General features: G+C 42.7%; 1 protein-coding gene across 1 annotated transcript in view; it reads left to right on the top strand.

Annotated features, from left to right (window-relative positions):
• LOC104666725 (zinc finger protein 254-like) overlaps positions 1 to 24,415 on the top strand; it is a 44,397-nt gene that overhangs the window by 12,916 nt on the left and 7,066 nt on the right. The window contains 2 exon segments of the mRNA XM_030942335.1: positions 18,001 to 18,084; positions 22,866 to 22,992. Of these exon segments, the coding sequence (XP_030798195.1) occupies positions 18,001 to 18,084; positions 22,866 to 22,992 (211 nt within the window).

Below are 24,415 nucleotides of genomic sequence, written 5' to 3'. Positions count from 1 at the left end.
ATGAGAGTCACCACATTTTCTATGTTTCAGTGTAAGGTAGTGACAGTCTCACCAATGTGAGATTATGATCCTGGGTCTCCTTTTTGTACAAAGTCACAGGGAATTACCGATTTCTTGCATACTATATAAATCTCTCATGGCACAGAGAGTGTCATTTCAGCGTTCAGCACACAGGTGAGATCGTGGTTCTACACTCCACCAATTGTTAGGATTGTCACCCTCATACATGGACAGAACCCACTGGTAAGGCTCCGAATTTCACACAGACATAGTCCTCAGTTGAAATCGTGAATGTCATATGTGAACATCCAGCCAGAGTTGAAATAAAGACTTATTTCTACACCCAGTTCATTGGCAGGTGAGAATTCTGTCTGAACCCATGAAAACGCTACCTGGGCTTAGGGCCAGAGTGAACACAGTTTACAGGAGGAATGAAGGCTCTCATTCACCAATTCAGTTCATTGGTGAGATTGTCACTACCTTACACTGAGCCAACATAGAAAATGTGGTGACTCTCATACCTAGAACTGGGACCTGTGCAGGATTGTGAATTCATTACTGGACCTTCCTGTGGGTGTGATTGTTACATATGCCTATGTTCAGCACTCGAGTGATTTGATTTTGCTGCCTGGTCTCAGTCCAAAGGTAAGATTGTGATATATCACTCCATGAAGCACCTCGGTGCTTTGATTCTCCTCTTCTTGGGACTCCACAAAGTTTGGGTATTGTCATTTATTGCTGAATCCTCACCCATGTTTTTTGACTCTGCCAAACATACCTTACATGTTGTGCCATACTGTGGCACAATTTATCACATTAGACATAGTTGCTTATTGCTGGGTTCAACAGCCAGGTGATGTAACTTTTTATTCTGGGCCTGCCTACAGCGGACTTTGTGACATAACTCAATGTCCATCACCATGGTGATGTACTCTTTTCTCCTGCCTGGTTTCTTCTCACAGAGAAATTGTGACACGTCACTGGCCTCACATCTAGGGGATGTGATTCTCCTCTTTTTCTCAGGCTCTGCATCTTTGGGTTTTGTGACATATTGCTGAACTCAACACCTAAGGGGTGGGAGTCTCCTACCTGGGCCCTTCCTATACGTGGCATTGTGACATGTCTCTGCATTCTTTACCTAGGAGATGTGACTCTCTTCTTCTGCCTGCACCCTGCCTGCATGGAAAGTTGTGCCATATTGCTGTGGTCAGTAAGAAGATGATGTGTTTTTCCTGCCCGGGTCTTTATTACAGGACAGACTGTTGACAAATTATTGGGCTCAGCATCCAGGTGATGTGACTCTCTTTTTCTGCCTGGTCCCTGCTTACAGAGAAACTCTAGCATATTGCCATGCTTTGCACCTACCTTATGTGACTCTCTTCTTTTAGGTTTTGCCTTCAGGGGACATTGTGACATATTGCTGGGCTCTGCACTGACAATTTGTGACTCTTCTGCCTGGGATGTGCCTACTCGAGCCATTGTGACCTATTGCTGGGTTCAACACTCAGGGGATGTAACTTTTATGCCTGGGCCTTACCTACAGGGGACATTTTGAAATGTCTTTGCACCAATGCCACAGGTAATGTGACTCTCTTTTGTTACCTGGTCTCTGCTCACAGGAAGAATTGTCACCTTTCACAGCATTGAGCTGACTTGACTTTTCTTTTATTTCTTAATTTTTCCTGCAGGAAATATTTTGAAATATTACTGAACTAAGCAACAATGGGATATTACTTTTTTTTTTTTCTTGGACTTGCCCACATATGACATTGTGACATATTGCTGGGCCCTAAACCTAGATGATGTGAGTTCTCTGCCAATCAACTATTTTATGTGACTCTCCTCTCTTATCTTCACTTTGTCCATAGGTTAGATTGTAATATATCTTTGGGCCTGGATCATGCTAATAGAAGCAAGAGCACTTATTGCTGGGCCCAGCACACGGGAGATGTGACTCTTCTGCTTGCTTCTTGCCCAAGTGGTCATTGTGACATATCTCTGGGCCAATCGCCTAAATGATAGGTCTCTCCTTATCTTTCTGGACCTGTCCACAGTAGGAAATGTGACATATCTCTAGACCCAGCACCTATCTGATGCAACTCTCCTCTCATGCCAAGGCCTTACCTACTGTAGTGATTGTGCCACATATCTATGTGCCATAGATAGATAACGTAGGCCCAGCTCCTACGTTATCTGACTCCTATTTTCTGCCTGAACCTTACAAAAAGATCACATTATAAATTATTTCTGGCCGGGCGCGGTGGCTCAAGCCTGTAATCCCAGCACTTTGGGAGGCTGAGACGAGCGGATCACGAGGTCAGCAGATCCAGACCATCCTGGCTAACACGGTGAAACCACGTCTCTACTAAAAAATACAAAAAAACTAGCCGGGCAAGATGGCGGGCGCCTATAGTCCCAGCTACTCGGGAGGCTGAGGCAGGAGAATGGCGTGAACCCGGAAGGCGGAGCTTGCAGTGAGCTGAGAGATCCGGCCACTGCACTCCAGCCCGGGCGACAGAGCGAGACTCCACCTAGGAAAAAAAAAAAAAAAAAATTCTGGGCCTTTTACCTAGGTGATGTGACTTTTCTTCCTCGGTTGTCCTCTCAGGGGATATTGTGACATGTTGCTGAATGCAGCATGTAGGTGATGTGACTTCCTCTACTGCTTAGACTCTTATTAAATAGGAATTGTGATGTATCAGTGGGTCCAGCACCTATGTGATGAGACTCGTTTTCTCTGGCCTGGGCCCTATAAACATTTTGCTTTGTGACATATAGCTGGGGCTGCCACCCAGGTGATGCGAGTCTTCTACATAAGACCTGGCCACCAGAGTATTATGAAATATCTTTCTTTCTTTTCTTTCCTTCTTTCTCTCTTTCTCTTTCTTTCTTTCTTTCTTTCTTTCTTTCTTTCTTTCTTTCTTTCTTTCTTTCTTTCTTTCTTTCTTTCTTTCTTTCTCTTTCTTTCTTTCTTTCTTTCTTTCTTTCTTTCTTTCTTTCTTTCTTTCTTTCTTTCTTTCTTTCTTTCTCTCTCTCTCTTTCTTTCTTTTTCTTTCTTTCTCCTTCGTTCCTTCCTTCCTTCCTTCCTTCCTTCCTTCCTTCCTTCCTTCCTTCCTTCCTTCCTTCCTTCCTTCCTTCCTCTTTCTCTCTTTCTCCTTTTCTTTGAGATGGAGTTTCCCTCTTGTTGACCAGGCTGGAGTGCAATGGTGCAATCTTAGCTCATCGCAACCTCCGCCTCCTGGGTTCAAGTGATTCTCCTGCCTCAGCCTCCCAAGTAGCTGGGATTACAGGCATGTGCCACCACACCAGGCTAATTTTGTATTTTCAGTAGAGATGGGGTTTCTCCATGTTGGTCAGGCTGGTCTTGAACTCCCGACCTCTGGTGATCTGCTCACTTTAGTCTCCCAAACTGCTGGGATTACAGGACTGAGCCACTGCGCCTGACCATGAAATATTTTTTCATTCATCACTTAGGTAGTGATGTAACTATTCTTCAGCCTGTACCCTGCCATAAGGGAATTGGGATATATCAGTGGACTCAGCACCTAGATGATGTAACTCATCTCTTGACTGGACCTTGCATATTTTGCATATCATTACATATCACTGTGTCTAACATTAGGGGATGAGAAGCTCTGTCCTGGGCCCTGCCCATAGGTGGCCTTGTGACATATTTTGGCATCCATCACCTATGAAACATGACTGTCTTTACTTACATGCATTATGCACAAAGCAAAGATTGTAACATCTCACTGGGATCAGCCACCAAGTGTGTGTCTCACCTCTCAGGGTGTTGCTCCCAGAGAATGTTGTAACATATCTCTAGGCCCAGCACCCAGGTTATGTGACCTGGACTTGTGGCCTGTGCCCATCTTTCCTTTTTTTTTTTTTTTTTTTGAGTCATACCACATCACCTAGGCAGTTGGCCAGGGATGCATTAAAATCTATTCCTATAAGATGGCCACAGGCAGACTGGGTGAAGAGGCTCATGCCGATAATCCCAGCACTTTGGGAGGCCAAGGCAAGTGTATCACCTGAGTTCAGGGGTTCGAAACCAGCCTGGCCAACATGGTGAAACCCGGCCTCTACTAAAAATACAAAATACAAAAATACAAAAAATACAAAATACGAATTTCACTGGTGCCTGCACCCAGATAATGTGTTTGTCCTTTCTGTGTCCTGCCCACATGGGCTATTGTAACATATTGCTGGTGTGAATCTACCTAGACCCTGAGTACAGGGAACATTTTGCCATATTTTGGGGCTCATGATCTATTTGATGTTACTCTCCACTTTTACAAGGCCTTTTTCCTAGGAGACATTGTGACATATCTGGGCCATGCACCTACATGATGTTACTCTTCGCTCCTGCCTGGGCCTTGACCACAGAAGGGAGAGTGACTAATCCCTAGGCACAGTACACAGGTGATGTAATTTTTCTGCCTTGTCCCTGTCCACAGGGGACATGGTGAATGCCCTTGGCCCACTAAACAGGATGATATGACATTTTTTTTTTTTTTGGTCTCTGAGATCTGTCAACAATGGGGATTGTGACAGATCACTTGTCTCAGCACCTACACAACTTTTTCCCCATGCCTGGGCATTGCCCACTGGGGTTATTGTGACATATAACTAGGTGAAGGGCCTAGGTTATATGACTTTTCTCTTCTATATGAGCCTCACCCACATAGGGAATTCTGACATATCTCTGAAGCTCTAATTTAGGAAGACTGCTCATGGGCTCTTTGTTTTTAAGGAAGTACTGGGCCATATTTTTTTGACCTAGCAATAAGGTAATGTTACTCTCTTCTAGTGCTTGGGTTCTGCCCAAGGAGAGATTGTGCACCTTGGTGATGTGACTCTCCACTCCTTCTACAGGGTTCAGGTCGGAACGGAGAGTCACATCACTTAGGTGATGTGACTCTCCCACATGAGCCCAGCTAATAGGGTAATTATGACACTTCATTTTGTTTATCACCGAGGTGATGTGACTCTCTTTTTCCACTTGAGCCCTGTTTAAAGTGGGGATTGTGACATATCACTGGACCCAGCATCTAGTGATATCACTCTTCTCTTTTCTTTTCTTTTCATCTCTTTTCTTTCCCTTCCTTTCCCTTCCTTTCCCTTCCTTTCCCTTTATTTCCTTTCCCTTCCCTTCCCTTCCCTTCCCTTCGCTTCCCTTCAGTTCCCACCTTTATATATATATATATAAGATAGACTCTCACTGTGTCACCCAGGCTGGAGTGCATTGGCGTGATCTGGGCTTACTGCAACCTCCACCTTTTGGGTTCAAGAGATTCTCCTGCCTCAGCCTCCCGAGTAGCTGAGATTACAGGTGTGTGTCAAAATACCTGGCTAATTTTTGTATTTTTAGTAGAGATGGGGTTTTGACATGTTGTTCAGGCTGGTCTCAAACTCCTGACCTCAAGTGATCTGCCCTCCTCAACCTCCCAAAGTGCTGGGATTACAGGTGTGAGCCACTGCACCAGGCCTTATCACTCTCCTCTTTCAAATCAGCCCTCTATATTTTGGGTATTAAGACATATTCCTGGGTCAAACCAAATGGGTGAAAGGCTCTTGCCTGGTCACTGCCCACAAAAGGCCTTGTGACATATCTCTGCATCTATTACTTTGAGGTGTGACTCTCTTCTATCTGCATTATGCCCACATAGAAGATTGTGACATACCTCTGAGTTCAGCAACCAGGTGGTGGTTTTCTTGTACCCAGGTCTTACCTGCAGAGAAAATTGTGACATATAGCTGAGCCCATTACCCAAGCAATGTGACTTTGCTTTCTGTGCCTTACATTCAGGAGAAAATTGTAACATAACCCTGACCAGGCAACCAAGTGATATGACTCTCTGCCTGGTCCCTGCCCTGGAAAAATTGTGACATATTTCTGATCCAGCACCCAGGTGATGTTACCATGTTACTCTTTCTACTCATAGTTTGGTTGTGACATATACCTTAGCCATGCTCACAACTGTGAAGATGACACTAATAACATGAACCAGCCAAAAGAAGAGATAATGGCACTTGCAACTAAGCGTAGAGAAGTGAGTATATTCCTGAGTCTTCTCTAGATAATAAGGTCATAAAGGATTACCGTTCTTTCACACTTTGTACAAAGTTTTTGGATGGTACAGAGAGTGTCATTACAGGACCAAGCACACAGGTGAGACTGTGATTTTCATATGCACAACCTACCAAATGTTAGCATTGTCACTGTCACACATGGACAGAATCCACTCTAGAGATCCTGAATTTTGCAGGTGAATGCAGTCTACAGTAAAAATTGTGACTGTCATATGTAATCATACCACCACAGTTAACATGGTGACTCATTTCTAAATCCAGCTCATAGGCAGGTGAAGACTCTCCTCTCTGGACTTAGCCAGTTGGAGAGATGTTGACTGTAATACATGGGCTCAGGTACACAGGTATGATTATGAGTCTATACTAGGAAGAAAGTCTCAGAGCAAATTGTGACTATCATGCATATTGTATAAAGACCTCAGGTGGTACAGTGTGTTTTATAACGAGGCTCAGCACACAGCTGACATTGTGACACTTACATGCACGCCCAGCCAACAGTAAAGACTGTCATCTTTCCACATGAATACAGCTCACTGTTGAAGTTCTGTTTCTCACACCTGGAGGTAGCCAAAAGATGGAAAATTGACTCTCATACATGGATTTGGTCTATATGTGGGTTGATGACTCTGAGACCAAGATTCAACATACTGGTGAGGCTGTGACTCCACTAAGAGGACACAGTCTACAGCAAAGATTGAGGCTCTTATGCATATATTCAGTCCACCATTGAGATTGTGACTGATATACTCAGACTCAACATACAAAAGGTGCTGACTCCAATACCTAGAAATGGGACATGTGCAAGATTGTTAATTTTATTCCTACATTTTCCTGCAACTGTGATTGTGACATACACCTCCACCCAGCACCTGAGTAATTTGATTCTCCTGCCTGGTGCCTAGCCACAGGTTGAATCATGACACACCGCTGGACCCAACACCTAGGTGGTATGATAGTACAATTTTTTTGCCTTGGCACTGTCCACAGGGAGACATTGTGTCATATGGCTGGGCCCCACTCCCTGGTTTTGTGTCTCTCCTGCCTGTGCCCTGCCATTATGGGTCACTGTGAAATATTGCTATGTACAACATCCAGGTGATGTAACTGTCTTTGATGAAACCTGCCTACAGGAAGCATTATGATCTGTCTCTGTACCAATTGATGAGGTAATGTGACTATTTTTCTACCAGGTCCCTGCACACATAAATGATTTTTTCCTATTACATAAATGATTTAGCCCAGCATCTAGCTGAAGTGACTCTTGTAGATTGTGACATACTGCTAGGCTGAACAAGGTGATGTGAGCCTTCTGTCCAAACCCTGCTCACAGCAGGCATAGTGACATATCTGTGAACCCATCATCTTTGTGCTGTGACTCTGTTACTTGCATTTCTTCTATAGGAGAGATCGTGACATATCTCTGGGGCCAGCACTTAGATGATGTGACTCTGCTTTCCTCCCATGACCGTGCTCCCATAAAAGAGAGTGACTTATCCCTTGGATCAGCACACAGGCTATGTCAATCTTCTGACTAGTCCCTGTCCACAGGGGTTATTGTGACATGACTCTGGGACCATCACCTAGATGCTATGATTCTACCCTTTTTCCTGGGGCCTGTCCACAGTGGGAATTGTGATGTATCACCTGGTCCAGCACTTACATAATATGACTCTTCTCATGCTATGGCCCTGTCCACTGGGGTGATTGTGATATGTAGCTGGATCCAGCTTTTAGGTTATGTAATCTATCTTTTCTTTCTGAGACCTACTTCCAGTGGGCATTGTGACATATCCCTGGGCTTCTCAACGAGATGTTGTGACTTTTTTTGGCCAGGGCTCTTTTCTCAGAGGCTATTGTGGCATTTCTGGACCCGGAACTGAGGTGATGTGACTCTCATTTACTGCCTTGGCTCTGCCCAAGATGTGACTCATTATTTTTTTTTTTTTTTTTTTTTTTTTTTTTTTGTCTGGTCTCTGCACACATTGTGTATTGCGATGTATGGCTGGAACCAGCACCAACATAATAGGAGTCTTCTTCACGGACTCTTTTCAGAAGGGTATTACGAAATATCATTTTGTTTATCACTTAGGTGTTGTGACTCTCTTCTTATGACTGGAACCTGCCACAAACGGTAATTGTGACATCACCTGACCCAGCGCCTACATGATGTGGTTCTCTTTTTTTAAGGGGTCTCACAAATTTGGGGTATTGTGATATATTGGTGGGGCCAACACCTAGGGGATAGAAAGCTCCTTTCTTGACCCTGCCCATGGGGGCTTTGTGACATATGTCTGCATCCATTACATAAACAGGTGATTCCTTTATTCTGCCTGCACCCTGCTTAGAGGGAAGATTGTGACATATTGCTAAGCGCAATATGTCTTGTGCTGACTTCCTATCTTATTCTGTGACTATGAATGCCTAACCTGGGGATGCAGCCCAGTAGGTCTCAGCCTCATTTCACCCCCACACTTTTCAAGATGGAATCACTCTGGTTTGAATGCCTCTGGCATAGAGATCCAGTATAACATTATGAAAATTTTTTATTTGAATTACAGTGAATAAGAAATGGAAGACCAAGATGGGTTATTCTGAAAAATTTAGCAATGGTTATATTTGTCTTTATAAGTTTTCTGTTAACCTCTGTTTGTTACTTCTGAATATATACATTGTTTATTCTGTCAAGTTTAAACAGATACACTTGATAATAATGGGTTCCCCACTATGAAAGAAAAATAAATCTCATGATGTCAAAATTACTAATATAATAGAAAAGAAAAGCTGAACTATGTCAGGCAAACCTGTCTCCTATTTTATTCTTAAATAAGATAGCTACAAACATAAAAAAGCTACATACCTACTTCACAATTTGCCCACAAGAAAATTCCTATGGAATAGATGACAAAGAGAACTCAAAGTCATCCCTCTGAAGCTCACCTGAGACAAATGCATATCTGCTTACTTCCTCTGGCCTATTGTTAATTTAAGAGTGCAAATTCACGCTGGGCTTGGTAGCTCATATCTGTAATCCCAGCACTTTGGGAAGCTGAGGCAGGTGGATCACAAGATTAGGGGTTTGAGACCAGCCTGGCCAACATGGTGAAACCCTGTCTCTACTAAAAATACAAAAATTAGCAGGGCATGGTGGCAGGCACCTGTACTCCCAGCTATTCAGAGGCTGAGACAGGAGAATCATTTGAACCCAGGTGGTGGAGGTTGCAGTGAACCGAGATCGCACCATTGCACTCCAGCCTGGATGATAGGGCAAGACTCCATCTCAAAATACTGAGCCAGGCTGAATCATGTATTCAGTGGAAGACTTATCAAGGGCTCAAATAATATTTTTCTTTCTTCTCTTACCTACTTATGACGTGGAAGCCCCAACCTCAAGTTTCCCCACCTTACCTGACCAAACCAATGTGCACCTTAAACATATTTACTGATGTCTCATGACTTTCTGAAATGTATAAAAGAAAACTATACCCCAACCACCTTGGGCATGTGTCATTAGGACCTCGTGAGGCTGTGTCACAGGCTCCTACTTAACCTTGGCAAAATAAACTTTCCAAATTGATTGACATTTGTCTCTGACACCTTTTGGTTTACACAGCCAAGGCCCTGCTAGCTGGTCACTAATGCACCTCAGACTCATCCACTACCATTGCACGGACTCTGGTTTCTTGATAACAATTGTTTCATTTGAATGGCCGATGGGCAGGTGTGTACCTGAGACTGTAGCACTGAGCTCCTGAGGGATGCAGAATGTTTCAAGCACCAACTTTCAGCCAGTCTATCTTGTGACCGTTGAAAGTTAGTGTAGTGTGAAGGTGGGAATAAACAGCTCCTGAATGCTCATAATGGCTGTTCATTCTAGGGTGGTTCAAGGGGGCCGTGCAGTGGTTCTGGGTTCTTCTGTGGCTTCTCTCTCAGTGGCTGATGTAGTTGTTTTGTTGGTCTTGTGATCCAAGGTGTGTGTGTGTAAGGGGAGCGGAGGGCAGGATGGGGAAAGGAGGTGACAGCCAGGTTCCTAAATGACACCTCCTGGCATTATTCTTGTGGCTTGCCAAGTTTCATATTTGAATTTTTTCTTGTTAATAGTTCATGTGTCCTGAGCAAGGAGGAGGAAAAAAAAAATAGCTCAAAGTAGTTTCAGCTCTGTGAGGTCTGCACAATTTATCAGGCTCAGAGAGATGAAGGTGTGGAACTTTATCCAGGGACAATTATTTTTTGTTTTTTGTTTGTTTGTGATGAAGTCTCATTCTGTCATCCAGGCTGTAGTGCAGTAGGATGATCTTGGCTCATTGCAACCTCTGCCTCCTGAGTTCAAGTCATTCTCCTGCATCAGGCTCCCAAGTAGCTGGGATTACAGGCACTTGCCATCACACCAAGATAATTTTTGCATTTATAGTACAGATGGGGTTTCACCATGTTGGCCAGGCTGGACTCAAACTGCTGACCTCAGGGGATCTGCCCACTTTGACCTCCCAAACTTCTAAGATAAGGGGCAATTGTTTATAGACATTTCATTTCTGACTAGCAGTCTCACCCATTATTTCTTTTTTCTGGAATTTGTAAAACAAAAGAATATGTATTTAGCCAATGAATAGCTTATGTTTTTAAATATGAATTCTTGGTAAACAACTTAGAAACCGCCTTCTCACTTTTTTAAATGACTCACTTTCAATGGATGCTAATTGAAAGATATATTCAGGGCAACTAAAATCTATCCTCCTGGTGCCCATCCTCAATATCCGACCTTGATTAAATGTATTTCAGATTATATTTTAACCTTTTTCATTTTTTTTTCTTTTTTCTTTTATTTTGTTTGTTTGTCTGTTTGAGATGGAGTCTTGCTCTGTCACCCAGGCTAGAGTGAGGTGGCGTGATCTCAGCTCACTGCAAGCTCCGCCTCCCGGGTTCACGCCATTCTCCTGCCTCAGCCTCCCCATTAGCTGGGACTACAGGTGCCCACCACCACACCTGGCTGATTTTTTTGTATTTTTAGTAGAGACGTGGTTTCACCATGTTAGCCAGGATGGTCTCGATCTTCCGACCTTGGGATCCGCCCGCCTCGGCCTCCCAAAGTGCTGGGATTACAGGCACGAGCCACTGCACCCGGCCCCTTTTTCGTTATTTTACATTGACTGAGAGCTGGCCTGGAACATTCTCCTGGGTATAAATACTCCAACTATAAGCTACCTGCTCAGTAGAGGAAACTAATCAACAGCAGGGCCCAGCATAGTTCAAAGACACATATAGTGAGAAGCTCATTGGGGCCTGGCTCCTAATTGCAAGGACAGTTGCACAAGTGTCTCTGAATGCTTGGAGAGCCTGGCCTTTCCTCATCCAATGCCCCTCACCAGCATTTTCAAGCACATCTTGGCCTTTTGTCATTCTGTTCTTCAGGGCTGTCTACAACAAAAAAGAAACATCATGTTACTGAAACCTCAGGAACAGAGATTACAGATTGGGTTAAGAGTGTGCCCTTTCTTAATGATGGTATGCATAGAAAAGCAGCAAACAATTTCCAAATGATACAAGAAAAAATGCCTCTAATGGGTACTTATTCTATAGTTCAACTCGACTTGTTCTGTAAGTGGTAGGGAAAATGGGATAAAATACCATATATTCATGCATTTTTGCTGCTCATTCAGAATGAAACTGTGCAGCAAGTATGTGCACGTTTCATGAGAGACACAGAAGAAAAAGAGTTACACATACAAAATGATCCTTTACTGTAAGCCCCTCTGCCACTTGGTTCATTGGGCATGTTTGGATGAAGCAGAACCTCTTTCTGTCAGCTCTGACAGTTCAGATGTGTTGGTCCTTTCTCCTCCTAGTCCACCCAAAAGTTCTATTGAGAACCCTTTGTCCCTCCTCCTTACCTATCTAGTCCCACTCTACACCCACCACTCCCTGAAGAAGAGCCCAGAGAGTACTACTCATAGTGGAGCTGCCTATCAACCTCCAAAAAGAAATCTTTGTCCATTTAGGCCAGGCACGGTGGCTCATACCTGTAATCCCATCACTTTGGGAGTCCGAGGCAGGTGGATCACCTGATGTCAGGAGTTCGAGACCAGCCTGACCAAAAAGCCTGACCAACCCGTCTCTACTAAAAATACAAAAATTAGCCAGGTGTGGTGGTGTGCACCTCTAATCCCAGCTACTTGGGAGGCTGAAGCAGAAGAATTGCTTGAAACTGGGAGGTGGAGGCTGCAGTGAGCCAAGATGGTATCATCGCATTCCAGCCTGGGTAACAGAGTGAGACTCCATCCCCACCCTGCTTAAAAAAAAAAAAAAAAAAAAAAAAAAGGAAAGAAATCCTTGTCCACTTAGACAGGTTGCAAATGGGGAAGAAGGCACAGTGAGAGGACATGTCCCCTTTTCTATGTCTGGTTTGACTCTATTATAAGACAAATTTGATCATTTCTCAAGATCCAGGAAAATTCATAGATGAGTTCAAGAAGTTAACTCTGACATATAGTTTAACTGGGCAGGATCTGTATGTTTTGTTGTCTCTGTGTTGTGTGGTGGAAGAGAAACAATGCATCTGGGGTACAGCTAGGACCCATGGAGATGAGGTATAGCTCACAATCCAAACCATAATATATATCAGAAAGGAGGTATAGCAGTTCCAGATCAAGATCTAGAGTGGAACTATCAAAGGGGCAGTGAGGACTTGGGAGAAGAGATCATATGGTCACTTGTTTGTTACAGGAGATGAAAAAATGAATGAAAAAGGAAGTTTCTCAGTGCAAAGATGAGAATCCAGCTTTGTTTCAATAGCATTTAGTTGAGGCAATCAGGAAATATACTAACACTAATCCTGCCTCAAGGAAAGATAAACCCTTCTGGGAGTATATTTTATAACCCAGTCTGCCCTTGATATACATAGAAACTTGTAAAAGCAGCTATTGGTCGCAAAACTTCTACTAAACAGCTTTGGATATGACATTTTTAATTTTTAATAACAGGGACAAAAAAGAGGAAGCAGAAAGAGCAAAAAGAACCTCCCACAAGGTGCTGCTCTTGGTTGCAACCTTAAGCTAACCTCCCACGTAGGGTTGCCTCCTGGGATTGACCTCAACAAGGGAAGCTGAAAGATGGGAAGCCCAAAGCTGGGAACCCAAATCACAATGCCTTGGGCATAAATCAGGGTGCACACTGTAAGAAAACTGGCCACTGGAAGAGGGTTTGTCCAGTTTTCTGAAGAGAGCCATTGGCACCCGAAATAATGATAGGTGAAACAGCTAGGCAAGTGCCCAAGAGTGATGGGGCCTGAGACCTTTCACCACAGCTTCCATAAGACAACTAGCCACATAACAGAAGAAGCCTTGGTAACCTTTGCCATGGCAGGTAAGAATATTAACTTTCGCTGGGCATGGTGGCTCATGCCTGTAATCACAGCACTTTGGGAGGCTGAGGTGGGTAAATCACTTGAGGTCAGGAGTTTGAGACTAGCCTAGCCAACATGGTGAAACCCCGTCTCTACTAAAAATACAAAAAAAAAAAAAAAAAAAAAAAAATCTGGAAATTGCTTGAACCCAAGAGGCGGAGGTTGCAGTGACATGAGATCATGCCACTGCACTCCAGCCTGGGCAACAGAGCGAGACTCCGTCTCAAAAAAGAAAAAAAAAAGAATATTAATTTTCTTCCGATTGGTTACTCTGTTTTGACCCATTATAATGGGTCTCTGTCGTCCCAAAACTGTATGGTCACGGGGGTAGACTGACAAGCCCATAGATGCCATTTTATCTAATCTCTAAGCTGTTTTTCAGAGACTTTGGTTTTCCTACAAAATTTTCTTATCATGCCTGAATGACTCAGGGCAGTCACAGCAACTTCTGCTTTGGTAGATGAAGCCAACAAACTGACTTTAGAACAACACCTGGAAGTTAAAACCCACACCAAGTACAAGAAGTCCTAGAAGCTAAAGGACACCAGTGGGTGACAGAGGGACGCTTATTGAAATATCAGGCATTTTGCTAGGCACTCCTGATAAACTGTTAACACGAGGTGCTAATCAGTGAAAAATAGTTAAACATTTGCATGACTCTACTCACTTGGGAAGAGATTCCCTGTTTCAATTAATGTCTTGGCTTTTTATAGAAAAAGGGTTACTTAAAACAGTAAACCACATAACTCAAGCTTGTGAACTATGTGCCTGGAATAACCCAAATGACCAATGTTTACCTCCTCTTTTAGTAAGGCTTGTTCAGCATAGAGGAATGTACTGTGGTGAAAACTGGCAAATAGACTATACTCAGATGTCCCTATGTCAAAAATTTAAGTGTTTATTAGTATTCATTGACACCTTCACCATTTGGATCAAGGTTTTTCCTACCCGGTCTGAAAAGGCAATGGAGGTTCCTAAACTCCCACTAAAAGAATTAATTCCGCGGGGCATGGTGGCTCATGCCTGTAACTCCTGCACATTTTGGGGCTGAGGCAGGTGGATCACCTGAGGTCAGGAATTTGAGACCAGCCTGGCCAACATGATAAAACCCCTGTCTCTACTAAAAATATTTAAAAATTAGCTAGCCATGGTGACGGGCACCTCTAATCCCAGCTACCTGGGAGGCTGAGAAAGGAGAATTGCTTGAACCTGGGAGGTGGAGGTTGCAGTGAACTAAGATTGGGTCACTGCACTCTAGCCTGAGCAACAAGAGTGAAACTCCCTCTAAAAAATGAAATAAAATAAATAAATAATTCCTAGTTTGGGGCTGTCTAAGAGCTTAGAGAGATAATGGCCTTTCTTTTCTTTTTTTTTCTTAGAGTCTCACTCTGTCACCCAGGCTGGAGAACAGTGGTATGATCTCAGCTCACTGCAACCTCCACATCCCAGGTTCAAGCAATTCTTCTGCCTCAGCCTCCCAAGTAGCTGGGATCACAGGCACATGCCACCATGCCTGGCTAATATTTGTATTTTTAGTAGAGATGGGTTTTCACCATGTTGGTCAGGCTGTTCTTGAACTCCTGACCTCATGATCTGCCTACCTCGGCCTCCCAAAGTGCTGGGATTACAGGCATGAACCACTGTGCCCAGCCCAATAATGGCCTATCTTTCACAGTGACAATTAAACAAAATATATCTTCAGCCCTAGAAATTTAGTATCGCCTTCACTTAGCATGGAGGACACAGTCTTCAGAGAAAGTAAAAAGAGCTAATCAAATTCAAAACAGGACTCTTGCTAAGCTCTGCCAAGAAACATTGAAGACCTGACTGTCTTTGTTATCTGCAGCCTTATTACAAGTTCCAGTGGCCTCTAAGGGAAATCTGCAGCTCAACTTTTTTGAAATAATGTATGGAAGGCCTTTGTTAGCTACATACCTTCTAATAAACACAGATAATTTCAAGCTACAGAATTATGTGACAAGTGCAAAATGCACTCTTTGAATATAGAAATCAAAGATTCCCTTCCCCAGCTAAGGAAGATAATCCTGTTACAACCCAGCTGGGAAATTTGGTCCCATTAAAAACTTGGAAAGAAGGATCCCCAGCAGATCAACTTTCCCCAAAGTGGAAGGGACCCTATCAAGTTCTCTTTAGTAACCCAACAGCAGTTTAAATTCTGGGAATAAATGGCTGGGTCCACTTATTTCAAATTAAACCTGTCTCTTATGAAGTCCTACAGGCCAGCAGAACTCAAGAGACTGATCTGTTTATTCCCATGAGCAAGTGACCTCCAATTCCTGTTCAGAAGATGAGACAGGGATGGGTAACATAAAAGATATGGATTGACATTCTACTTTTGGGTATAAGTTGGAATCATGCAGAGAGTAACTTATTTACTGAGTGGACACAGACTTCATCCTCTCTACATAATCAAACAAACTGTTGGGTATGTAGACATTTTAACAGAGACCGAAAAGGGATCTTGTGCTTTGCTCACAACCGAATGTTATGTGTATGCTCCAGACTATTCACATAATATTACCCAGGCTATACAAGTTTTAGACACTCTTACCATTTACGCATTATCATTCAATCCTATATCAGCTTGGTTCCAACAACCGTCTACTTCTTGAAAAGCCTTCCTGTTTAGTTTACTTGGAATAATTTTATGAGTTTTGCTTTGCTGTTGTGAAACATATTGTGGTTGTACTCTTTGTGTAGTCCCAACTACTCTGGAGGCTGAGGCAGGAGAATCGCTTGATCCCGGGAGGCAAAGGTTGCAGTGAGCTGAGATCGCATATTACATATAAGTTTTTAATTTCTCTTCAAAAATCAATATGTCAGTATGTTCAATTCTTTGCCTTCTACTTTTAAAATTCACTAAATGAATTTTTTTAAAAGCTCACTAAATGCTTTCTTAAATTGGACACTTATTAGTCTTTCAGATATCACCCTTTTTCGAAACTCGAAGTTATGAATGACCTTCACCATACCAGCACTGTCTGACTTTCTCTACCCTGAATGCAAGAGACCCCAGTAGTGAGGCAGGAATGTCATCGCCCCTATTCAGCCTGAAAAAGTTACAGAAGACTAATCTTTGTCTCTCTGCAACTCTTAGGATTTAGGGTCCTCTTGTAAAAGAAGGGAAAAAATATGTCAGAAGCGTTTGAACCAGAGTGACTTCATTTTGAGAGAGGGCCAGGAAAATGATGCTGTGACTTGCTGGGCTGCATTCTCAGCAAGTTAGGCATGCCTAGCCTCTAGATGTTTATGGTTAAGGAAATGAATTAATAATGTTTACTAAGCAGAACCAGACTTAGGAGTGTCCAGATATCCCAACATCTGGAGAACAAAGGCATTCCTAATTTTGCTTTAAAGATAACATTGAGTTGGCCAGGCATGGTGGCTCACGCCTGTAATCCCAGCACTTTGGGAGCCAAGGCAGGTGGATCTTCTGAGGTCAGATGTTCGAAACCAATGTAGCTAACGTGGCGAAACCTAGTCCCTACTAAAAATACAAAAATTAGCCAGATGTGGTGGTGTGCACCTGTAGTCCCAACTACTCTGGAGGCTGAGGCAGGAGAATCACTTGATCCCGGGAGGCAAAGGTTGCAGTGAGCTGAGATCATGTATTACATATAAGTTTTTAATTTCTCTTCAAAAATCAATATGTCAGTATTTTCAATTCTTTGCCTTCTGCTTTTAAAATTAACTTCCTCGTAAAGCAACCTTTTTCCATCACCTGCTCCACATTAACTCATTCTGATTACCTGCTCTGCCCCGACCTGCTCCACCCTGACTCCCGCCAAACCACTCACCCCATCACTCTATTTAAATTAGCCAATCTGAATTAGTTTACTGTGCGGTCTAATCCTAGCCAACAGGGTAAGGACACAGCAGCAAGGGCCACGTGCTTCAGGGATAAGAACCCCTTCCCCGCTCTTAAGTGTGCGCTCATTGTTGCTCCATCTATAACGGCAAACACTTCTATAAAATTAAATTGCCTTGCTAAGTAGAAAAAAAAACAAATTTTATATTCAAGTGCTATTTATTTTGTGGCACTAAAAGTTTACTTACAACATTGCATCTTTGCACTCCAGCCTGGGCAACAAGAGAGAAACTCCGTCACAAAAAAAAAAAAAAAAAAAAAAAAAAGTTCACATTTTGGATACATTGAAAAAGACAGCAAAGAAGAGATAGAGTTTTCCAGTGCTCTGGGATGGGCCTGGTTCAGCTCAGGGAGGAAGACCTGCCTGAAAAGGCTGCAGCTGAGGCTGTGAATCTTTCTTCATTCAGCCCAACCTCTAATCACATCTGCTGTCACTCAGGGCCCGAGAAGGCGGGGTCTTAAACGTTATCCAATCAGGGACGCTGTCCTGGGAACTGTCCAATCAGGCACACAGCTGGAGCGAACAGGGCGGCTTCCGTGATTTGGCGGTGGCCTTTATCTCTCACTGCAGCAGGAGGTCCAAGTCTAGTGCTCACCGCTCTGTGTCTTCTGCTTCTAGAGGCCCAGCCTCTGTGGCCCTGTGACCTACAGTTATTGGAGATCCACAACTAGGAAGTCAGGACCCCCTGGAAGCCTAGAAATGGTGAGAGGGCCGGTCCGACATCCCGAGAGAGGGAACGGGGCTGGTTGGAACCGGTGGGAAGCGGCTGTGGCCGGACTCAGGCCTCCCTGCAGTCAGCTCCACAATGTTCGCCCCGAGTTCTTGTCCAGCTCGGCCTCAGTCCCCTTCAGCCATGAGATGGCGGCTGCGCTGGCAGCTGGGCCTCCGGGCGTCCTGTCTCTTCCCTGTGTAGTGATTGTGCCCTGGCCTGGAGTCCTCTCTGGGCAGTTCTGCACCAGTAGCCCCGCGTCTCTCCTAGATTGTGCAGAGACCATGGAGGAGGAACGTCAGGGCAGAATCCTGACTCGCGGTGCGGGTTCATGAATGGGAAGAGTTTTTGTCCATAGGCGTCCCAGGCTTTCTTTTTTCCTGTTAAAAATTTATGGTGTCACCGCGAAAATGTTAAATAATTTAGAGCACCCGGCTGTGGTTTGTAATTTGTAATCCATGGAAGGGGCTTGAAGGAAAGACTTTTATAAGGTTCGTGATAAAAAGCAAATTGAGTAATTGGCTAGGTACTGTGATGTACTTTTTGTTGTTGTTTTGTTTTGTTTTTCTTTTTTTTTTTTTTTTTGAGACAGTCTCAACTCTGTTGCCTACGCTGGAGTCCAGTGGCTTAATCTCGGCTCACTGCAACCTCTGCCTCCGTAGTAGCTGGGACTACAGGCGCCCGCCACCACACTTGGCCATTTTTTAAATTTTTAGTAAAGACGGAGGGAGGGGTTTACCATGTTGGCCAGGCTGGTCCTGAACTCCTGACCTCAGGTGATCCACCCACCTCAGCCTTTCAAAGTGTTGGGATTACAGGCGTGAGCCCCGCGCCTGCCCTAGTTTCTTAATTTTTAAAATCAAGGTGGAAATATCCTGGTTATGTAATCAGAGCTTAATTGGCAGTTTATAGTTGGTTAAACCCGAGGCTTGTTTCCGCCAATGTAGTAATTTACCAGAAAATGCTCTTGAGTTTAGACTTTTTTTAGAAGTAGAAATCCGGGCCGGGCGCGGTGGCTCAAGCCTGTAATCCCAGCACTTTGGGAGGCCGAGACGGGCGGATCACGAGGTCAGGAGATCAAGACCATCCTGGCTAACATGGTGAAACCCCGTCTCTACTAAAAATACAAAAAACTAGCCGGGCGACCTGGCGGGCGCCTGTAGTCCCAGCTACTCGGGAGGCTGAGGCAGGAGAATGGCGTGAACCCGGGAGGCGGAGCTTGCAGTGAGCTGAGATCCGGCCACTACACTCCAGCCTGGGCGACAGAGCTAGACTCCGTCTCAAAAAAAAAAAAAAAAAAGAAGTAGAAATCCGGGGACTAGAGCCACCTCAATCTAATTTCCTGCCACTTAATGATTTTCACACTCCACAGAGGACTGATTTTTCCCTGAAATTTTCACTAGTATCCCAAGAAGGGCCTCAGGTCTACCCCTTATCCCCTATTCCTCCAGTCTAACTCTGGCTTGCAGAAAAATACTAAATTTCCAGTTTGGTCTGACATTCCCAAATGCCAGTCTTCCCACCTTAATGCACTCTATCAACTATTTATCCTTTAGTATACATTTTGATACCTATTTTAAGTAATTCTTTTTATTTTTAATTTTTGAGATGGAGCCTTGCTCTGTTACCCAGGCTGGAGTACAGTGGCACAACCTTGGCTCACTGCAGGCTTTGTCTCCCAGGCTCAAACGATTCTCTTGTCTCCTCCCAAGTAGCTGGAATTACAGTTGCCCACCACCACGCCTGGCTAATTTTTGTATTTTTAGTAGAGATGGGGTTTCACTATATTGGCCAGGCTGGTCTCGAACTCCTGGCTTTAAGCGATCTGCCTGCCTCAGCCTCCCAAAGAGCTGGAATTACAGACATGAGCCACCACACCTGGCCTATTAATCATTTTTTGACAAAGCATTTGATGGCACATTTAAAAAGATTTTTTAAAAAAATATTTCCTATGAGAGAAAAGCAAAGAATAATCTCCTGACACTGTATAGTAAAATATCTCTATGCATTTTTTTCTTCTATTTTCACTAGACACAGATATCAGAATGTTTTTGGGTCAGGTTTTCCTTTTGAAACTTTATAGGGTGATGTGTCTTCAGTCACCCTTCAGTATTTTATTTTTATTTTTTATTTTTTGTGAGACAGAGTCTTGCTCTATCACCCAGGCTGGAGTGCAGTGACCCGTGATCTCAGCTCACTGCAAGCTCCACCTCCAGGTTCAGGCCATTCTCCTGCCTCAGCCTCCCAAGTAGCTGGGACTACAGGGGCCTGCCACTACGCCTGGCTAATTTTTTTTTTTTTTTTGTATTAGAGACAGGGTTTCACTGTGTTAGCCATGATGGTCTTGATCTCCTGACCTTGTGATCCGCCCACCTTGGCCTCCCAAAGTGCTGGAATTACAGGCGTGAGCCACCGCGTCCGGCCCACCCTTCAGTTTTTCTTGGACCTGGGTTTCAGTACTGTATGGGGATAAACCTCGACACCCACCATGGCTATATCTGCTAGAGTGTCTAGTGAATATCAGCTACTGGGTCATTTTCCCTCATAGGACAACCTGAGGTATTGAGTGTAGCTTCTCAAGTGTGCAAGTGGATGCCCTGAGGCTAAGAGGCATTTCCTGCTGCTTTTTTTTTCTTTTTTAAGTTAACCCCTTGAGACATTAATATTGTCTTCACCCAACTTAACTTTCGTTTCTTGGAGACACATTGCTGGTCAGCCAATCAGATACTAGTATTGAGGAGAAAAATAATTTCTGCATTCTGAATTCCTTTAGGGGACAGAAAAATAGTGCAAGAAAAATAGTAAAAAAATCTCCAGGAAAAAAAAAAAAACTACCAAACCCCAGAAATCTGACTCCATTGAGATGGTGTAAGAACTTGCGGAGTAAAATGTGCCCAAGGCACTCACTGGGGCATAGTTCAGAGTCTTCTGAGAGGGGTTATTGAGTAATTAAGTGAGCAGGATGGGGTGGGACACTCAAGTAATTGAATGGCCTGACTTGACACTTGAGTAAGACATATCTGTATCTTGAAAAGATTTGTTCACTTATTTTGACCTGAGGTTTATTATTATTATTTTTTTTAAAGATAGCCTTTCCCTCTCTCACCCAGGCTGGGGTGAAGTGGTGCCATCTTAGCTCACTGCAACCTCCAAATCCCAATTTCAAGTGATTCTCTTCTTCAGCCTCCCAAGTAGCTAGGACTACAGTGTGCACCACCACTCCCAGCTAGTTTTTGTATTTTTAGTAGAGACGGAGTTTCACCATGTTAGCCAGGATAGTCTCAAGCTTCTGACCTCAAGTGACACATGCCTGGGCCTTCCAAAGTGCTGAGATTACAGGCCTGAGCCACTGTGCTCAGCTGACCTCAGTTTTTTAACTATATGTTGCGTTTTATTAGTAGAGCTTGAAAGATAAGAAAATATAAGAGCATAAAAGAGGTGAGTTTCAAAAACATTAATATCTAATAATATATTTTATTTGTTGAAAATTTTCACTTCCTTTTTTTTTCCTCAGAGTGGGTTTGGAAATATTCTCAGGTGTGTTTTTTTATGGCTGAGTGATTTCAAACAGAATTCCATCTAGCTTTTAGAATGGTAGCTACCAAGAAAAAAAAAGAAAAATCCCTCTTCAATTTCAGCTGTAGACAGTGAATATATTTCCACAAAAAAATATGGTAGATAATTGGTGAGTTACATAGATTCCTGAAAACTTCAGTTCCTTTTTGCAGCAGTGTAAATTTTTGACAGTGAATATCTTTGTTCTATATCCTGTTTTATTGTGTGTGTGTGTTTAAGATAGTCTCACAGCAACGCCCAGGCTGAAGTACAATGATGGAACATGGAAGATAGCCATTATCTTGAACTTTCCACAAAAATGATGTTTTCTTACGGTTAAATTCAGACTGTAACTGACTTTAGTGGGGGCAATATTTCAGTAGTGATGCTTTGTCCTTCTGGGTGTATCTGCACACTATAAAAACTTGTCCTGGTGCAGTTGATGTTAATAACTCACTTAATAAGCTCTCACAGATTTTTTCTCTATAGATTTTTCTCTTTATCATTAGGTATCTTTATGCAGCTGATGTGCATAAACCATCACATTTAATTGGCAGCTACCCTTTTTTTAAAGTTTTTTTCGCATTTATCTTTCTTTGGTAAACGAAAGCTCTCATCGTTGTTTATAGGCTAGAAAAAAAAAAACACACACAAACACAGGCTCTTCCACTTACTGGATGTTTGACAAAATAGTCTTTTGGGGCCAAAACATTGGCATTACTGGTAAGCTTCATAGAGATTCAGTAACTCAGACTTTATTTCAGATCTCCTGAAAAGATAATCTGCATTAACAAGATGTCCAGTTTATTGTACACATTAAAATTTGAATGGTACCTTCTAACTCAACATATCTGTTTTGTCTGAAAAATAAAAACAACTATGTCTTTTTCATCTGAAAAATATACACAACTCATTCTGTATTATGTAAATATAGCACTAAAAAATGTACATGTTTGTGTTTATGCCCTCAATTTTACACTTGATCATTCAGACAAGTATCATATATACACTGATATTATGGATATTATGTCACTCTTCTCTCAGAATTAGAGAATACATTAGAAAACATTTGTGTGTTGACAATTATTTTATGGAATAATTTCAGTCACTCTTATAAGTCAGAACAAGTTCTATTCACTTTCTGATTTTACCTTGAGTCAAATAAAAAATTCTGCCCATAGCTACTTTGTAAGTAGGTGTGTTTGTGTGCATCTTCCAGGGACTGTTGACATTTAGGGATGTGGCCATAGAATTCTCTCTGGAGGAGTGGCAATGCCTGGACACTGCACAGAAAAATTTATATAGGAATGTGATGTTAGAAAACTACAGAAACCTGGCTTTCCTAGGTAAGGATAACTGTATGTCTGTATGTATTGAGATGGAGTCTTGCTCTGTCGCCAGGCTGGAGTGCCGTGGCATGATCTCAGATCACTACAACCTCTGCTTCCAGGTTCCAGCAATTCTCCTGCCTCAGCCTCCTGAGTAGCTGGAACTACAGGCAAACACCAACATGCCCGGCTAATTTTTGTACTTTTAGTAGAGACGGGGTTTCAACATGTTGGCCAGGATGGTCTGGACCTTGTGATCTGCCTGACTCAGCCACCCAGAGTATTGGGATTACAGGCATAAGCCTCCACACCTGGCCATGCAAGATCCGCCTCCCAGGTTCAACCAATTCTCCTGCCTCAGCCTCCTGAGTAGCTGGGATTACAGGCATGTGCCACCACACCTGGCTAATTTTGTATTACTTTTTTTTTTTTAGTAGACACAGGGTTTCCTTTTATTACCTCAAAATTTGGGAAGTCCTCACCCTTTCTTTATCTTCGAGTAACCTCTGTATTATTTTTTTCCATATTCTTTTTCTAAGATTTCTTTAATGAATATATTGATCTAATTGTATCTAGTAAGTTTTACATTCCATGTTTTAATTTTGTTTTGCAGTTTTACTTTTTTTGTTATATATTTGAGGGTATGCCACCACACATCTGTTAATTTTGATTTTTTAGTACAATAATTGTGCGTGCCAATATTTAACTTTGTACAATTTACAACATTGTGGAGCAAAATCATATATGAATTAGCCATGTCTTTTTCCAATAGAATTATCTCTGTTTGCCTATATAAATGTTATCCCTGAGTTTTTTTTATAACTTGTGTATTTGTTGTTTAGGATTGTTTTGAATGGTTTTCTAATCCTGTGTAGATGAGAAGTCAAAATTCTTGTAATTTCAACATCCTATTTGTGAATCTTTATGAATTTTGTGTGGGAGAAACACTTGGATTTGACTATAATTTAAAACTATCATAACTCTATCTCTTTTAGGTATTATTGTTTATTTTTACTTGTCAAAAAAATAACAAAATTTACCAGAAAATATTTTTAAATATTCAGTTTAGTCATGTTAATTATCTTGACAATGTCAGGTAACATATTGCTAAAATGTTTTCATCTTGCAAAGCTAAATCCTAATACATATTAAACCACTACCAAGTTTTCCTTTTTTTTTTTTTTTTGGAGATGGAGTCTTGCTCTGTCACCCTAACTGCATTGCAGTGGTGTGATCTCAGCTCACTGCAACCTCCACCTCCCAGGTTCAAGCAATTTTAGTGCCTCAGGCTCCTGAGTAGCTGGGACTACAGGTGCCCACTACCATGCCTTTCTAAATTTTGCATTTTTAGTAGATATGGGGTTTCGCCATGTTGGCCAGGCTGGTTTCAAACTCCTGACCTTAGATGATTCACCTGCCTCAGCCTCCCAAAGTGCTGGGA

This window comes from Rhinopithecus roxellana, chromosome 12, assembly GCF_007565055.1.
Source record: "Rhinopithecus roxellana isolate Shanxi Qingling chromosome 12, ASM756505v1, whole genome shotgun sequence".
Lineage (NCBI taxonomy): Eukaryota > Metazoa > Chordata > Mammalia > Primates > Cercopithecidae > Rhinopithecus > Rhinopithecus roxellana.
Note: the sequence above shows the minus strand (reverse complement) of the source record. Positions and strands in the feature narration are given on the sequence as shown.